This window comes from Vombatus ursinus, unplaced genomic scaffold (genome assembly GCF_900497805.2).
Source record: "Vombatus ursinus unplaced genomic scaffold, bare-nosed wombat genome assembly UNPS02009205.1, whole genome shotgun sequence".
NCBI lineage: Eukaryota > Metazoa > Chordata > Mammalia > Diprotodontia > Vombatidae > Vombatus > Vombatus ursinus.
In genome coordinates, this window is record NW_020948983.1 from 28,837,734 (window position 1) to 28,856,175 (window position 18,442).

The 18,442-nt window shown below is 40.2% G+C and overlaps 1 protein-coding gene across 1 annotated transcript; it reads right to left on the reverse strand.

The window, feature by feature from the left end:
* Positions 1-220: 220 nt before the first annotated feature.
* On the reverse strand, positions 221-18,204 carry LOC114035501 (protein regulator of cytokinesis 1-like). The gene is made up of 12 exons (XM_027851648.1): positions 18,079-18,204; positions 17,150-17,272; positions 16,771-17,004; positions 16,017-16,187; positions 14,765-14,914; positions 13,296-13,443; positions 8,022-8,158; positions 6,015-6,110; positions 4,563-4,709; positions 3,543-3,653; positions 641-811; positions 221-304 (listed from the first exon to the last, which is right to left on the reverse strand). The coding sequence occupies exons 1-12, from the start codon at positions 18,175-18,177 to the stop codon at positions 221-223; spliced, it is 1,671 nt and encodes a 556-aa protein (XP_027707449.1). The 5' UTR covers positions 18,178-18,204.
* Positions 18,205-18,442: the final 238 nt, after the last annotated feature.

The following is an 18,442-nucleotide window of genomic DNA, read 5'->3' on the forward strand; positions in this document are numbered from 1 at the left end:
GAAAGAAGGGACATGCAAGGACTGCCACACAAGCCTTAGATCTGACAGATAAGAAACTGGAGAGAAAGTGAGCTCCTTCCACAAAAGAAAGGACTGAGATGGTGACCAAGAATGCCACCAAGAGAACAGAGTGGCCACTGGAAAAGTGATGCAGGTTCTCTCCCTACAGCCAACCTGTCTCAGAAAGATCCCATTCTGAAGTTCAAGTGTTTTCCCCTTTTTAATTTTTATCTGTACCTTCTGTTTTCATATCATCTTCATTTCTAAATATATTCTTCACCCTTCCTCTACCAAAAGAATCATCCTTTAAAATAAGGAAAAAGGGGGGGGGAAGCAGTTCAGCAAAACTAATCAATTGAATCTGACAGTAGATGCAATATTCCACACCCAGCGTTGCCCCACCTTTGCAAAGAAGGGAGGGAGGTATCTTTTCTCATCTCTTCTTCAGAGTCAAGCATGGTCATTGCAATTACACAGCATTCATTTTCCATTTTCCCCCTCAGAAGTTAAACTGCCAACTTCCCTCCTGCACACAGCTTTTCCACCCCAGAGATGGCACTGTGTGTCATCAGGAGACTACCCGTCCTGCCCTGTCTGTGTGTTCTGTGAGGACAGGTAGATATTAGAAAAGGCGGATTACCACAAATTCAGAATATGTGCTGGCAACAGAATGAATCTGGAAGTTTCCCTGGAGTAGAGATGGCTGAGAATATCCATTGTTTAGAACAGTCTCATCCAAGTCAATGGTCCTGTTATGCTCCCGTTGGCTGGTATTGAGCGTCTTTTGCCCCAGGGAACCAATATTCCAGGACTGGCCAAAGGAAAGAGAAGAATAGAAGACGGGTGAGCATGACTAAAATGTCTGAAGAGGAAACCTGCCAGGTGTGGAGGCAGGAGCCCAGCACTGAGAGTCAGGCCTGGGTTCTTCCAATAAGGACTACCACTACCTGGGAAGGACCCTCATGAGAAAAATCCCTTCGTTCCCTGTAACTTCTTCATCGTAAAATAGGGTACCTGCCCCTCTTCAGCCATAGGGAACTTGTGAGGTTCAAATGAGGTAAGAGGTGAAAATATTAATAAAATATATTCGTATGTAATTGTCATTCTATTCTCCTGTTATTTAAAATGGAAGTTACTGGAAGACAGAAATCTGAGAAATAAAAAGCATTATTTGACTACTCCCACCATTCCTTCAGGTGTTCTTTCCCCTCACAACACACCTATATCTTTTTTTGTGCTTTCCCATTTCATTGGTCAGTTCCCTTATAGGGGAGAGAGAAACAAAACAGGGGTTGAATTGTTCTGCTTTTTCCATTAAAATTTTCTCATGGAGAAAAAACTTTTTGCATTTTTAACTAGCTTTGAATCACTTGAGGCTTCAGCCTTCCTGAGACTCTCCTGTAACACATCTATGCCATGCTTTGTTTTATGCTCTCAATTTCATCATTTTTTTTTAATTTTAAAAAAGTAATTTTTTTGGAAACTTAACATTAAACATCAAAATAAACAACTAAGCTTGTTTGGTAATGATTTACATTTTAAAGAATTTCAGCACAAAATAATAACTTCTTTTTTGCCCTTCCTCCTAAGTCTCCATGAGGAGGATTCTTCGTCCACTCACTCTCACTATTTTACCTGTGGCCTATCTCCTCCTGCCTATTCAAGCAGACCAAGTCAATGTAAATTTTTTTAAAATGTCCCCCCATTGTTTTTTTTAAAGCCTAAACTTTTTAACTTTGCGTATGCTACAGAGAGGCAGTATAATATAGTAGGAAGATGAGTATGAGAAATTAAGATCTGAGATTTAGTCTTAACTCTATCACTAACTAGCTGCGTGGGTCTCAGGCAAATTGCTTTCCCTTCTCTTGGTCTCAGTTTCCTTACCTACAAAATTAGGAAATTGTACTAGATGAATTCTACAGTCACCTCAAGTAAATTCAGCAAACATTTACATAATGAATGCCTACTTCATGCAAGGTACCCTGCTAGGGATACAAAGATGCACATGACATAGTTCTTGCCCAAAAGCAGCTTACAATTCAGCAAGGGAGGTAAAACAAGAACATAAATAATTGTAATACAAATTGCAACATATTAAGTGTACTGCAAAGGTAAAAAGTAGTGTGAAAGATCTCAGCAAGGACAGATCATTTCTAGATTTTTGATAAGGAGAGATAAAATCAGGAAAACCTTCACAGATGAGATGGTCTATGAATTAGACCCTGGCAAATGAGAAAGTTTCCATCACATAGAGATGTAGAGGACAGAGACCAGTGAAGGAACTTGCAAAAAGCAAGGCAGGAGAACCTCATAAAACTTTACCAGGGCAAATGAAGCACAGCTCACAATAGATCTAAACTAAGCTTTCAAAACTCCAGTGGTCAGGTCTATGGGCTCACCAGATCATCAGCTGACAGCTGGAAAGGACCTTCGAAATCATCAAGTTCAACCCTCTCATTTTACAGACAAGGAAACGGAGGTTCAGAGACACTAAGTGACTTGCCCATGGTCACACAGCTAAAAAGTGTCAGAGGTAAAAAGGGAACCCAGGTTTTTCCTAATTCCAAATCCAGCACTTTAACCTCTCGGCACTCTGCCTCTATTGCATTCTAGTGATGCAATGGAATGTTTTGGTTGCTCCAAAAAGCACCCTGGATATATGATATCATGCTTTTCCAGTTTTTTGAGTCTTTTGTTTTAAGGGAAGGGAAGAGAGAGAGAAGGTAGGTCGGCAGGTGAATGTATGTCTGTATGCATAGGCAAAGAAAGATGTAAGTGGAGAGAGAGCTAGACAGACCAAAAGGTCTGGGAGAGAAAATAGCACTCCTAGTGTCTTGTTCATTTAGCAGAAATCATGGAAAACAGTGGTCTATTCAACTAATACAGAATGATGAGACAAAAGCCATTTCAAAATTTATCTTGGAAACCAGCTGGAAGAAATAACAGAGGATTTCAGTATTAACATAATTGGAAAAGACCAACTAGTAAAAACATTAAAAGTCTGCAAAGACTTTTGTCTATTTCTAATCAAATTAAAGTAACATTCATTAGTAATTATGAGGAGTGCCCATAATATTCTCAAAGGATAACAATTTCTCCTAACACCACTCAGCATGTGGGGTTGGAAGGACCACAACAGCAGCAGCTTGTAGTAGGAGGAAAAAGACAAAAAAAAACCCAAAAAAACACCCAACAACTTAGCTACTGCCACCATCCCCCCAGAACAACTCATTAGTTCCTGAAATCAGCTGCCATCCCATCCATCTCTGTTAAAATTTATTTGTTTTTTATCTGCTCCCCAGACATCAAGATCAGCACATCAGTGTGGGAGAACAACTATTTAATGATGAGCATGTTTATATTCACTTAGTCTCCTTTTATGTGGCATCTCAAGTGGAAGTCAGCTGAATGGAAGCTACAGAGTGCCTATTCATCATTACCTGCAATCCAGACCCCACTCAGAAAAACAAGAATATTTTCTTGTCTATAGTCCAATAGCCAAGAAGCCTATCCACCCCATACCCTTTGTAATCTCATGTTACCTTGAGAACTTTGCCTGTTATTTTGGATCCCAGGCCTTCCCTCTTGCTAGGAATTTTAGGTGTACTGCCATAAAACATTTCGACTTCTATCTGTTGGCTCTTCTTTAGATGCTGAAGGAGAACCAGAAAAAAACAGATAATCACAACAAAAAAATAGGAAGGTTAGATACATAAGACAGGAATGGGAGATGAATTGATAGACAGACCCGAAAATGAGGTTGATAGATAGATAAAGCATTTTTAAAGTGCTTACTATGTGTCAAATACTGCTCATTTAAAAAAAAAAATCTGGTATCAAAATATTCACAGCAGCACTTTTTGCAGCAGCAAAGAACTAGAAACAACATACATGCCTATTGATTAGGGAATGGCTAAACAAATTGTGGTACACTGATTCAGTGAAATATTACAGTTTTGTGACAAATGATAAATATGATGAATACAGAAAAGCATGAAAGATGTATACGAACTGATGCAAAGTGATGTTAGCACAAGGAGGAAAACAATGTACACAATAACTTCAACAATGTAAATGGAACAAGGAAGTGATCAAAAATGAATGCTACAATGTTACAACCAAGGTTGGCCTCAAAGAGGAGCTATGAAAGGAAACCTTTCTCCACTTCTTTGCAAAGGTGAGTATGATGGTGTGTAATACTGCATATAACATCAGATGTTTTCACTATGTGGGTTAGTTTTGTTGAATTGTTTTTTTTCCCTCATGTTTATTCTTTGTTATAGAGGGTCTTGGGGAGGAGTCTGGGGGCAGGGATGAATATATTGGAGAATGAAGGTGACAGAAAAACAAAATAAATCAATAAAAATTTATTGTAAAAAGAAAAATCTGATGTCACATCCCTAGGACAAAAAGAAACAACAACTGAAGTCAAGGTGCAGACCTGGGCTGGTTTCTCATCACCCATAGTCCCTAGCAGAAATATTATAATACACTTCATTATTTAAAAACAAATAAAAAAAACTTACTGTTTTTCTCCTTTCCCTTTCTTTATTCAGACTTACTCTCTCCTGCTTTGCTTTCTCTTTCTCCAAACGATGCATCTCCCACTGCTCCATCACATACTCCATGAACTTCTGTCCATTCACCACAAAGGCCTTTGAATATTCTTGTTCCCACAGTTCAATCTGTGCTTTCAATTCCTCTTCCAGCTGGAGCCAAAAAAAAAAAAAAAAAAGGAGACTACTGTCCCCAACTCTTTTGTCACAATGAAAATCCCAGAGATCTCTTCAAATGAAAACTTCTGTTCAGGAGCTTCCCTGTGGTATCTCTAACAGGAACATGTAATTCATAGCAAAGGATGTGCCTGTCAGTGACTGGAACGTTCAGATGCTAAAAAACTTAAAGACCTGGTTCATTCACAGGAACACTGAGAAGGAAGGAAAACCCACAACCCTTCATTTTTTCTAAGAAGTTCCTGTTTGGGCTGCCCAAGGTGCTATAGCACCTATGATTTCTTAATCTTATGAAACTGAAGCTTAAAATGTGGCTAGAGATATATATGTGAGTTCTAAGGATCTTGGAGGATTTAAAAAAAAAAGAGTGACTAGGAAAATTTTGGAGCTAAAAACCCTACCCATCTCCTCCCAAAAGGGGGACTATTTTTCACACATGCATAATTTCACAATTAATATTTTGGAGGGGAAAATATCACCACTATCAAAACTCATTGAAGGGGCCTCTGTACTCATTACACATCCCAGCCTCAAATCTCTCTCTACTCTAGTCCATCCTCCACTTGTCTATCAAAATTTTCTTTAAGCATGAAATCTGACCACGTCACTCTCCACTACTTAATCAACTCTATTACCTCCAGGATAAAATAAAAAAATCCTGTTTGTTAAGCTCTTTATAATCTGGCCCCTTCCTACTGTTTCAGTCTTTTTGTGCCTTATTTCCCTCCCCACATACTCTGTGATCCAGTCACACTTGCTGTTCCTCACACCAGACATTTCATCTTGCAACTATGTATTTTCATTGGCCATGCCCTATGCCTGGAATGCTCTCCCTCGCCATCTCCACTTCCTGGCTTTGCTGGCTTCCTTCGAGTCTCAGCTAAAATCCCATTTTTTGCAAAAAGCCTGGTCTTCCTTAATGCCCATACCTTCCCTCTGCAATTACCTGCAAATTATCCTAGATAGATTTCATTTGCACATAATAGTTTGCAGATGGTCTCTTCTATTAGACTTTGAGAGACTGCCCCAAAGTCCAATTGATGACAAGAAGCCTTGATATGAGTCGTTTATGTAAATTAGATAAGAATGAGTAAACCCAAGACTCTCACAAATCTATGAAGGCTTGTCCCTGAGCTAAGCAGAGAAATTACATCATCACAGGCTCCAAATGTTCATCAGCATTATTAGATTAGTACATAGAAGACATTAGTTATAGAGCAAAATCTTCAAGCATATGGTTTTCTGGAATTAGGGGTCAACCAGCCAAAGAAATGACACTACCTTAAGGAAAGTTTTTTGGAGCCTGGCTCTTTGTTTTTCCTCCTTCAGGAGGTTTCCACCACGGTTAATAAAACGACTTGGATCTGAAGCTCTTCTCTGTGGAGACAATTATGCTTCAATTAGAGCCAGTATTCAACTAGCAAGTCTTAGCATAACTAGTTAGTTCCTTGGAAGTCCCTTAATCTCAAAAAGCTATACTTAGAAGGAGCTAGGAAGGAAGTCTGATGTTTCCTCCCCATTCTAAGGTTCAGTTATGATAAAAATGAAGTCTGGTATTAAAAAAAAAGAATGAACCGAGGGCTAGATGGCGCAGTGGACAGAGTACCGGCCCTTGGAGTCAGGAAGACCCGAGTTCAAATCCAGCCTTAGACACATAACACTCACTACCTGTGTGACTCTGGGCGAGTCACTTAACCCCAACTGCCTCACAAAAAAAAAAAAAAAAAAAATTGAAAAAATATTTCAAAGTCTGGCAGGCTGACAAACTGGAGGACTAATAGAGGTAATGATGATGATCCCCCTTTTCTGATTACCTTGCTTAAATTATGTCAACCCCAGAGCTGCTGGATTGATTCCCCAGTCCTGGAATGCTCCCCTCCCTCACCTCTTAGACTCCCTGGCTTCCCTCAACATCCAATTCAAACGTCACTTCTGAAGGTCTTCCTTGGTTCCCTCTACTGCTAGTGACTTCCCCACTAAGGTTACTTCCCATTTAGCCTGTATATAGCTAAATATTTATATGGTTCTCCCATTAAAGTGTAAGCTCCCTGATGGCAGGGATAATCATGATTTTTTGGGGGGGGGGAATTTTGGTTTTCTTTGTAACCCCAGAGCTTAGCACAGTGTTTGGCACATAGTAAATGATTAATAAATGCTTGCTGATTGCCTGATCGTCTCCAATTTTCAAATCCCAACAAGAGATAGAAAGTAGGAAAGATTGAGATGATCTCCCCACACTAAAGCTATATTACCTGAAAAGGAATCCAAATGGATCCTAAACTGAAACAGATACTCAGGCAGTTTTATGAGATTGTGGCGGGGGGAGAAGCAGTTTATGAAAATTAGGAGACTTAGGTGGCAAAGTCAAGTGTTATAAGAAAACTTTTCTGGCTTTTACCACCATTTGCTTAAGACAGTAAGACACATAACTAGCTAGGATCCACAAAATCAAGCTAAGATATCTAACTGTAGCTCCAGTCATTAACTTGTTAGCAATAAGAGAATTTCCAGCTCAAGCTTTATTACTTCTACTTACTTAAGGATGTCACATAACTAGCTATCTCTCCAATGTTAATGGTCAGTCTACAAAGTCTCGCTATATTCCCCAGTACTTACTGACCAGTTTATTATTTAACCTGATATAAACCTTCCCCTTCTGCTAGCTGTTTTTTGATGTGTAAATCTTTGTTTCTAAACCCTTTGTAAAATTCCACAGTGCCCCGTCTGCATAACTAAGACTTTTATAAGGTTGCTGAAACTGCTGCTCAGGGCCCATTGGTTTTTGTATACTGTGGGTCTATGCTCTGGGCATAATAATAATATTAATAATAATAATAATATACATATACCTGTATTTATTGGTATATTACTATAATAAACCAGTATTTCTATGTTTCTGCAAGTCAGTACAATTGACAGAAGTACCTATCAACACATTCCTGGACAATTCACAAGTTTCAGAAATCTTGTATTGCCAAAGTCATGCAACTATGCACAAGACAATGTGACATACTTGGCATAGTGGGCAGAAGGCTGCCAATAGAGACAGAAAGCTCTGGAGTTCAGGAACTGCCTGTCACATACTGGCTTCATGATCCTGGACAATTAACCTCTCAATGCCTAACTCTCTCAGACTCTAAGTTGCAGAGAAGGGGTCGACCTGCTCTATTAGGGGGAGTTTCTTCATCTAGGTATCCCAGTGAAAGCCCAGATCCATTCTTCAACCCCATTTTTTTTGGCTGCCTTTCCCCTTGCCTTCCTCTTGTTCTGACAATACCAGGACGGTACCTCAAACTCCAAGAAGAGCTTCCAGTTTTCTTCCCACTTCTCGATGCCTTCAAAGAGCTCTCTGTGCACCTCATAGTAACGTTTCAACTGCACCACCTCAGCATCGTGGAGCTGGAGCAAAGTCTCCGAGTAGTCTTCTGTGTAACAATCAGGTTCCAACAGAAGAGGGGGAGAAAAAGCCCAAATTTGCCTCCATTAACATTTCAAAGTCCCTAAAAAATCATGACCCCAATTTTCCCTGCATTCCCTCACCTTTTTACTCAGCCTTTAATGCAAGTCTGCTGAGAAGGAATACATTCTTATTTTTCATTTACATTTACCGCTAGTAACCCCTTAAGGTCTCTGAAAATATACTACTCATTTTCTATAATATAAAATTTAGGTTTTTGTTCATTTTAGTCTATGCTTAAATATATCTTAACTGTTCATTAGTTTTCTCGTCATGTGGCTTCTTAAAAAACAGAAAGACAGAAAAGTACAGACATAGATATGAGAAAAAGGCAGTGAAACATGCAAGAGGCACACATATTTTCATAGAGTAACATCACCATCTTTAGCCCAGTGAGTAAATTGCCACTAATGACTTTAAAGTCACATTGTATTTATGTAACCGTGGACATAAATGAGGATGTCAGCCCTTGGTGTTTTTCCAGTCAACTGCATACAATTTTACTGAGCACCAGACACAGGCTCCATGACATCTCTCCCCTTTCCCAATCTATCCTTCAGACAGCTGCCACAATAATCTTCTCAATGCTGGGTCTGATTATATCAGTCCAAAACCTCCAAACCTCCAATGGTTCTCTATTGTCTAGAAGATAAAACACAAACTCATTAGCCTAGAATTTAAGGGACTCTCCATTTTGGCTCCAACTCATTTCATATTATTTTCCTTTGTGAATCTCACAGTCCAGATAAACTAGATTGCCAGATGTTCCCCAGTCCTATCCTGAACTCGCCTGCCTCTGTACATCTGTACAAGCTGTCTCTCAGCATTTCTTCCTTATGTCCACCTACTGAAATGCTCCCTTTTTGTTAAGGTCTAGCTCTGATGCCATGTCCTTCATGATGTCTTCCCCAAATCCCCAGTTAACAATGTGATTCTCTCCTCTTCCTAGATTCCGAGATCACTCTGGATTTCTCCTTTTTCCCTCTCATAGTGGACAGAGCATTAAACTTGGAGTTCAGCAAGACCTGAATTCAAATTCTACCCCCAAGATTTACTACCTATGTATCCCTAAGCAAGTCATTTAAGTTCTCTCAGTCTAAGTTTCCTCATCTATAAAATGGGGATAATAACAGAACGTGCCTCACAGGGTTGTATGAGATAATATACATAAAGGGATTTGCAAACCTTAAAGCTTTATATAAATGTTAGCTATTATTATTATTTCCCTTCTCATAGTTGTCAGTATACATGACATATTCCCTGAACAGACAGGCATATAGTAATATCACATCTATAATTTCCCCTTGGAAAGCCAATCCAGTCAGCTTTAACTATAACCTATCTGGATGACTCTCAAATTGACATTTAATTTCACTCAACCATTTATTAAGTACCAGCTATATACAAGGAACTATGCTAGGCACTGGGGATGAAAAAGTCCCTTCCCTCAAGCAACTTGCATAATACCAACTCAAGTTCTAATCTCATATCTACAATTGTCTACTAGGACATCTCCATTTCCACGTCCTGCCATCATCACTGATTTAGGACATCCAGAATAGAACTTCCTTCCTACTGGAAACAAACCTCCCCTACTTGCATTTTTTTTTTCTGTTTCTACTAATGACGTCACCTGGGCTCAAAACCCCAAAGGCATTTTTATCTCCTCCCTCTCAGTCAGTTGTCAAATCCTATTAATTCTTCCTCTGAAATGTCTCTTGTAGCTATCACTTCCTTTCCATTTTTATTGCCACCATGCTAGGCTAGCTCCTCTTAACCTCTTAAACTCTTACCCATTCCTTAAAATTACTGTAACATCGCAGGCCTGCCCCTAACTTCACCACTTCCCAACTATCCTCTCACCAGACTGCTATTAATAAGAATAATAGCTAATGGAACTTCTGGGTCATATGAACAACAAAATGGTAGACTAGACATTTTCTCCAATCCTCATGACCTCTTAAACTCCAAAACAGAAATTATGTATCAAAGATAAATAACTTCCACTGTTTCCATGGTCTTAGATACTCAGAATCCCCCCCCCCAAAAAAAGGATAAAAAAAAAACCTCCCAAACTCAGGTACTGACACCCATTGACCCTGAGCTCACTCAGCACCCCATCCCTAGTTGTCATGCAACCAGCACTGGCAGACCCAAGAATATGACACAAGCTTATATCAAAATCCACCCCAGTACCAGTGTAGCAAAGTTCTGAACTGCTGGTGGTAGGCCAGGGAACTGAAGAACAGAGAGAGGGACAGGTCATCAAGACAGGACACTGTATTTGTGGAGAGCTGTGCAGCACTCTACAAGAAGCCTGAGAGAAAGAGCACAACATCCAGCTAGGGCTAGTGCTGACTAAAAGTCACTTAGGGCAGAAACCTAGGCTGGTAAAGAATGAAATGCCCTTTGTGGAAGGAAGCTAAGATGCTTTGACATCCAGTCCCCAAGGAAGCCACAATTAGAGGGAAGGGAGTCAAAAGTGAGTGATAAGGAAAATGGGGGGGGGGGGGGAGAAAGTACCAAAGATTTCAAGAAGAAAACTCAAAGACCTTGTACATAAAGAGATAAATCAACAGGAAAAACAATAACCACAAAAGGAAATATGGCCTCTGGGTCTAGTGAATGAGTTTCCAGCATCTAAGAATAAATAATGCAAAATGCAGAAAAATGATTCAACACTTGATGAGACAAGAGGACCACGTAGAACTTGAAGCAAACACGGAACCATAAGATGCTGTTTCTTAGCGGTTTAAAAGAGAAACGAGTATTAAAGGAGCAGAATTTATGGATTGTGCAACAAAAATAATGAGAACAGAAAAATTTGAATCTGTAAAGAAACAAAGGAAAGAACAACAAATTGGCAATAAAAAGATACAGAACTAAAGGACAATCTAGAAGAAAAAAAAGCAAAAAACAATAACATTTAAAGAGAATATGTTCACTATACAAGCAAAACATAACCATTATCTTTGAAGATAGGTTTCACAGAGACAATCTTAAGCACCAAAGGTCTCCAAAAGAACACAACAGATAAAAAATCCTTAACACCATAATGAAGGAAAAATAGGAGAGAACTACCCAGAACTTCTAAACATAGAAAATGAAATTCCAGTTGAAAGAATTCATAGATTGCATTCAGAAAAAAAAAAAAACCAATGCTGCAAACCGTGGTTAAATATAACAATCCAATTCAGAAACAAGTTCAGCAAGCCACCAGGAAAAAGACCTTCAAATACAAAGGAAAGGACAGTCAAATAATGCAAGACTTTTCTGCATCCACTAGAAGAAGGAGTGAGGAATGGATTAATGTATTCCAAACAGCTATGGAGCTCAGGATGCAGCCAGGTTGACCTGTCCTACAAATATGAGCTTAACCTTACAGGACAAAACTCCTTCCCCCTCTCCTTGTCTCAAACTACAAATATGCTTCAGAACTCTGTTCTTGGCCAGTCATAGAAGGTATGATTACTAAATTAAAAAAAAAAACCTGTAGATGGCACCAATCCGAAAGTGTGACCCCAAGCAAATCACTTGACCTCTCAGCGCTCGCTAAAAGTATAAGTTGAAGAAAATGTGCCACCCTGCCTTGGTAAAGGGACTTTTGTCACCTGGGATTTACGTACATCAATGAAATCACAATCTCCATCCCTTGGGTATTTTATTTAGCCCCAGATAGCTTAAATTTAAAAGGGTCCTAACAAAACAGAGTTTATCCAGAAGACAAGAACCAGACCATGATGGGGATCCAGTAACCATCTCATAGAAGGAATGGCTCGTGTACAAAATATGATTCACATTTATCTCTGCAGCATGTGAGTGGCCTTAAATCCCTGTTAAAATGAGATAGTTACGCACACAGAAGACTGGAGATAGCTACCAGGTCTCCCCTTAAGTAACTGAAAGGCTATTATGCAAAGGAATGACCAGACTTGTTCTATTCTCTTTCGAGAACATAACTAGGACCAGCAGGAAGAAAGAGACAGATTTTAGCTTACAAGAAGAAAGGACTCTCAAGTACAGACATCTGCCACTACAACAGACCACCTTACGGGGCAGAGAACCTCCCATTACTGAAAATATTCACAAAACCCCCTGCTGGAAGGAACCAACAATCCAGTGAGAATTTCCTCTGACATGATCCCTTACAAGTACTCATACCATCTCTACTTGAAGACCTTCAAGCAAGGGGGAACCCATCTCCCCGGGCATTCCATTCTACTTTTGGAGATTTTCCCTCATGTTGAGCCAAAATGATCCTCTCTGTAACCTCTGGGACCAGGCAGAGCAAGTCCAATCCTTTTTCCAGAATTGCAATCCTCCCAACATTTGAAGACCAATCACGTTTCCTGTGTTCTCCTCCCACCAAAGCCTTCTCTTCTGCAGGTTAAACATCCCAAGTCTCTTTAAATAATCATTGCTACAGCATTGTCTCCAATCCCTTTACAATCCTAATTGTCCTCATCTAGTCATGGTCCACTTTGTAAAATGTGGCACCCAGAGCTACTCCCAATATTACAGACTGATTTGAGAGACAGTATGGTACTGTGTGTAGTGAACTGATATTAAAAAGACCTGCTTACAAATCCCACCTCTGACAGACAAATCCTGGCTTTGGGACCCTGTACAAGTCACTCAATCTGCCAATACTCTGGGCATCTAATATCATAAATTATGACTAGGTATCAATCTGCCTAGGTAGAGAGCATTTCCTCACTGGAAGTTGAGTAAGTGACCAGTGAAACCACAGGTCCAGGCACCCCAAAATAAATCACTTCCTTCAAGGCTCTCTCAGGTCAACCTCACATCCTGTTAGCTTTTTTGGGTTGCCACATCATATTACTGTCTCCTACTGAGCAGCCCATCACTTAACCTGAACCTCATTTTTCCTCATCTATAAAATAAGAAGGCCAGACTAGCTTATCTTCAAAGTCCCTTCCAACTCTAAGTCTGTGATCCCATGAACTAGAAAAGGCAGGCTGTGTCTTAGGTCCTCTTATAAATGGATATACTTGTTGTTACACAAATAAGTGAAAACACAGTAACACAAAAGAGCAAGCCAACAGGTGCATCTACCGGGCTGTGTCTACATCTCCCATACCAACCATCATAGTAGGGGGCAAAGATTTCTCTCTGCTCCTGGCTGTAGAAGCACTTTTCCCAATACAGAGCCAGCTCCTCTCTGACAGCTTCAATCACTTTTTTCAGGTTCTGAATCTTCAGCTCTTCCAGCCGATCTGCTTCTGACTGAAGCTGCCGAAAGGGGGAGGAAGCATCAAAAAGAGCTTGCTGTTCTTTTGTTTAATTTTATTTACTTATTCATAATTTATGGAATAAAACAAGTATTTCCATAATGCAATATAATAAAAAGATGATCGCACATGAAACTGCAAATCTATGATGTACAACTTGCTATTCCTTTTAAATATATAATAAAGGTATCATGTAAATTTCGTTTTTTTTCCTTTTTTTCTTCCCTCCCTCCCGACTTAGAGATGGCTACTATAAGATACAAAAAATATACATATGTAATGTATATTACATATATACAGATATAATACATGTATATATATGTAAAATTATTCTATAGCTACTTCTATTTATCAGTTCTATCTCTCAATGCAGATAGCGTCTTTCTTCATACAATCTTTATAGTTAATTTGGGTATTTATAATAGCCAAAATGACTTGTTCACTCAAAGTCATTCTTAAAACAATATTGCTGTTACTGTATACAATGATCTCTTGGTTCTGCTCATTTCACTCATTATTTCATGCAAGTCTTTCCATGTTTTTCCAAGATCATTAAGCTCATCATTAGTCATAGCACAGTAGTATTCCATCATAATCTTATACTGAATATTCACCTGAGCTCTGCTACATTTCTTTTCTGCTTTTAATGGGCCACACATAGGCCTTAGTTTAGGGCACTAAGAAAGAATATCCTTTCCTATAGGATGCATTTTGTGAGTATCAGCTTATTGACCAGCTGGGCAGGGCACACAGTAATGGAACATTAGGCTATTTTTCAAAATGCTAACTACTCAAACCTTTGTTCCATGATGATTTCTAAGAGCAAAACCATAGAAGAGGTTCCCTGCCCCAAAAGAAATCTTGCAAACTAGAATTAAGGAACAAGGCTTATTTAAAATAGCTTTCAAAGAAAACGTGTTTTATAAAAAACAATCATTACTAACTACTGGCCCAGTCAATCTATCAAAATACAAGCATTTATCAAGCACCAACTTTGCACCAGGTACTACCAGAGACAAAAATGAAATAGTTCCTGCCCTCAAGAAGCTTATATTCTATCAGGGGAAATGGCATATACATAAATAATCATATACAAAATAACCAGAAAGTAATGAGGGTGGGGAGAAATACCAGTAGTTGGGTGAAATCAGGAAAGACTTTGGGTAGAAGGTAGCACGTGCATCAAATTTCAAAGGAAACCAGGGAGGTGAGGTGAGAGGGCATCCCACGGACGGGAGAAAGAAAGTTCAAAAAAGTGGCCCATGAGCCAAAAGCTATTGTCTTCTCAGCCAGTGCTTTTAATGCCTACTGTGTTTCCTTACCGCTTTTCTCCTCTTGGGTATTGACCCAGTCATGAATGTAGCCAGGGCTTCTCTCTCCTCATAAGGAACTTGTAACTCGTCCCAGAGCTTTTGGATTTGAGAGTGTAGATCTTCGCACACAATCTCATTCTCAGCTCTCAGCACCTCTAACTGGAAAGGAAGGAAGGAAGGAAGAAATGAAGGGACAAAGGAATGAAGGGGCAAAGACAGACGGACAAAAAGAAAGACAGACAGACAGAAGGACAAAGACAGAAAGAAAGAAAAAATTAGAGAAAAGGGCTGCTTCACAGTAGGCCATTCACCTTCCCAAAGAAGATGCCCAAAACATACCAGCTTGCAGGGAGAGAGACAACAAATGAATCTTTGCAGTATATCAGGGGATCATGTTTGTATTTACAATTTTTTCAGCATATGGACTATGATGGAACATCCAGAAATCACTATTTTAGGGAAATGCCACAGTATAGAACCTCAGTATCCCAGACCAGAAATTCTCACCAAACACTAGACTGATGAAGGGGATGAATCAATAAACATTTATAAAGCACTCTATTATGCACCAGACACTGCACCAAGCACTGAGAATACAAAGAGGCAAAAGATAGTCTCTGCTCACAAGGAGCTTACAATCTAATGGAGGACTTGCAAGTAATACATACAGTCCTAACTTTAGCAGGATAATGATGCCTTCTTCCTCCTCTACAGGAGGAAAACCACATCAGAGCTGCTCAAACACCATCCCCCATCCCTCCCCACAGTTATCTACCTGATATCTTATGAGTTAGATGCCTTTCATTCATTTAGACATCTGCTTTTTTATAAACCTGAATTCAAAACTAGAGATTTTTAGTTCTCTCCCATTTTTCCTCCTCATTTTTTGGCACTCTGTACTTGCAAATAAAATTTCCTCTCCCTATTAGAGATTGGTGATAAAGAGAGTAGACATGTTATTAAAGAATACTGAGGGGTACAGCTAGGTGGTGCAGTGGATAGAACACTGGCCCTGGAGTCAGGAGGGCCCGAATTCAAATCTGGCCTCAGACACCTGACACTTACTAGTCGTGTGACCTTGGGCAAGTCACTTAACCCCTTTTTTTAGCCAAAAAAAAAAAAAAAGGATACTGAGGCACTCTTATGGCTTTGGGTGAGAATCCCAACTCACAGAACAGGACAATCTCAAGGTCCTGATCCCAGCACTCCCTCAGCAACAGATCAGATCTCCAAAAAGGACCTTGGGCCAGGGTCTCCATACCTGATGTAGCAGGTCGTGCAGAGCTGCAAGTTTTTCCAATGACAGATCAGAAGTATCTTCATCTTCACATAAAACATCCTTTTCAACACTCGTGTCTGGGGTGTAATCTAACTCTTCCACAAGGAGTAGGATCTGCTTCTTTGCGCTGATAAATTCCTCCTGTCTGCATGCCTAGAAGAGCATAGAAATTGTGTGCCCCCCTCAGAGTGAGTCAAAGTGACTTTTAGAAAAGGTGCCTCTGTGTACTAAGCTTCAAATCTAATGCCTCAGCCTGACACGGAGGTAACCCTGGGTCCCTGAAAGCTCTGGCAGCAGGGTGCAAGCCCTGGCAGGTCCTCGCAAGCCGAAAAGGCCTCAAATATGGACCTGGCAAGGAACTACACTCACATCTACCTTGAAGGAGCTAACTGAGCTGGGTGGGGTTTATCACCAGTAGGATGGCCACAAGGCGATGCAATGAACTCTTTAAGAAAGACAGTGTGGTATGGTGGAAAGAGCACTGGAAAGGTTCGCCTCTGATGCTTCCTGTGTGACCGTAGGCAAGTTACTTAACCCTTAAAGCCTCAGTTTCTTCATCTGCAAAATGGGGGTGATGAGCATATCTTACAGGGTTGTTTTGAGAATAAAGTCAGCTATTATTATCAACCACCACCACCACCACAGATCAACATGGAGGCTGTGATCTGTATCAGGGAAAGCTCTCCCACTGATTAAAATGCAGACGCCTGGCGTGCCGGGTGTCTCTGCCACATACCTTTGTTTCAGCCAGCCTCGCCAAGTAGCATCTGAACTGGTCCAGCTCCTCCAAGCTGGGCACCGAGGCCCTGTCCATGCTGTAGGGAGTGGTGTGGAGGAGCTCACAGAAGGCCTGGTCTTGCTCTTGAAGCCTTTTCAGCTCACGCTTCCTATCCTCCTTCTGCTTTAATCTGACTTCCAGTTGGATGCCTAAGTCCTTCTCCAGCTGCAGCATGGTGATGCCCTCTTCCTCCTGTACAGGAGGAAACCCACATCGGTGCTGCTCAAACACCGCCCCCCCCCCCACACAAAATGAACCTTATTACATTAAAAGGGGAATCTGAGGACTTCGAGGCTGAAGAGGATTGAGAAAATATTCCAAGTAGTTCAGAACTTACTTGAAAATGTTCCACATTTAATTCAAAGCACAGACTGTCTAGTTGTTTTCGATGTAATGCTATGCTCTCCAGAAGCCTCATTTTCTTATTCTCTTCCTCTGCAATTATCATGTCCAAAAGGCTCTATGGCATGAGAAGGGGAAAATCAGCAATCCAACCTCTTCAGATTCTTGGGAACATAAAAACCCTGTGCTGTTTTCAAGAGGGATGCTCAGGAAAAGCATCTTGATTTGACAACCTACAGCTAATTTCTTTTTTGGGGGGGCAGTGGGGGGAAATCAGGGTTAAGTGACTTGCCCAGGGTCACACAGCTAATAAGTGTCTGAGGCTGGATTTGAACTCAGGTCCTCCTGACTCCAAGGCCAGTGCTCCCTAGTTGCCCCCCACACCCAGTTAATTTCAAGTAAGGAAATATTCTCCCAAACCCCTCAGTTCCAAAGTTTAGTGCTAGATGCTATGTGACGCAACAGTCTCCCCACATTCTTCTGGAATTCCTTTACATTTATTCTGCATTTAATTGTGTACAAATTGTTTATCCAGTAGAATACTAACTCTTTGAAGGCAAGGACTGTTTCATTTTCGTATTTCTATCTCCACTGCATAGCTGGTGCCTGGCACGTAATAGGTGCTTAAAAAATGCTGGTTGAACTGAAATTCACCACTGCCTAACATACCTTTCAATACATTTTTTGTCTCAGCTAGTATCTCCCTCAAGAGCGGATTCTCAACTGTTTTTGTATCATGGACCCCTCTGACAGTTTGGTTATACCTATGGACTCCTCAGAATTATATTTTTAAATGCATAAAAATATACAAGATTACAAAAGGTACCAATTATACTGAAATACAGTTATCAAAATATTAAAATAAAACAAGTTTATGGATTCTGAAGACCACGAACAACATCAACAGGTCAAAGCTATACTCACTTTCACCACTTCCGTCCTCTCTAGCCTCTGGTCTTCTGGGATCCCCACTGACTCAAAGAGATCCTGAAGGAAGCTCAGGGCTTTGTAGAGATAGGCCATTGATTCCACAGCCAGCACCTCACTGAAGGAAATTAGTGGTGGTAAAAAAAAAAAATAAATGAAAAGAAGTAGAAACAAAGTGGGTCCCCTCTCAGCTGAGGGAGAAAGACTAAACAAATTGAGTTATAATGGAATGCTACAGCGTCATAAGAAACAATGAATATGATGAATTCAGAGACGCACAGGAAGATTTATGTGAACTGATCCACAACGAAGTAGGCAGAACCAAGAGAACAACATATACAACTACATTCATGTAAACCAA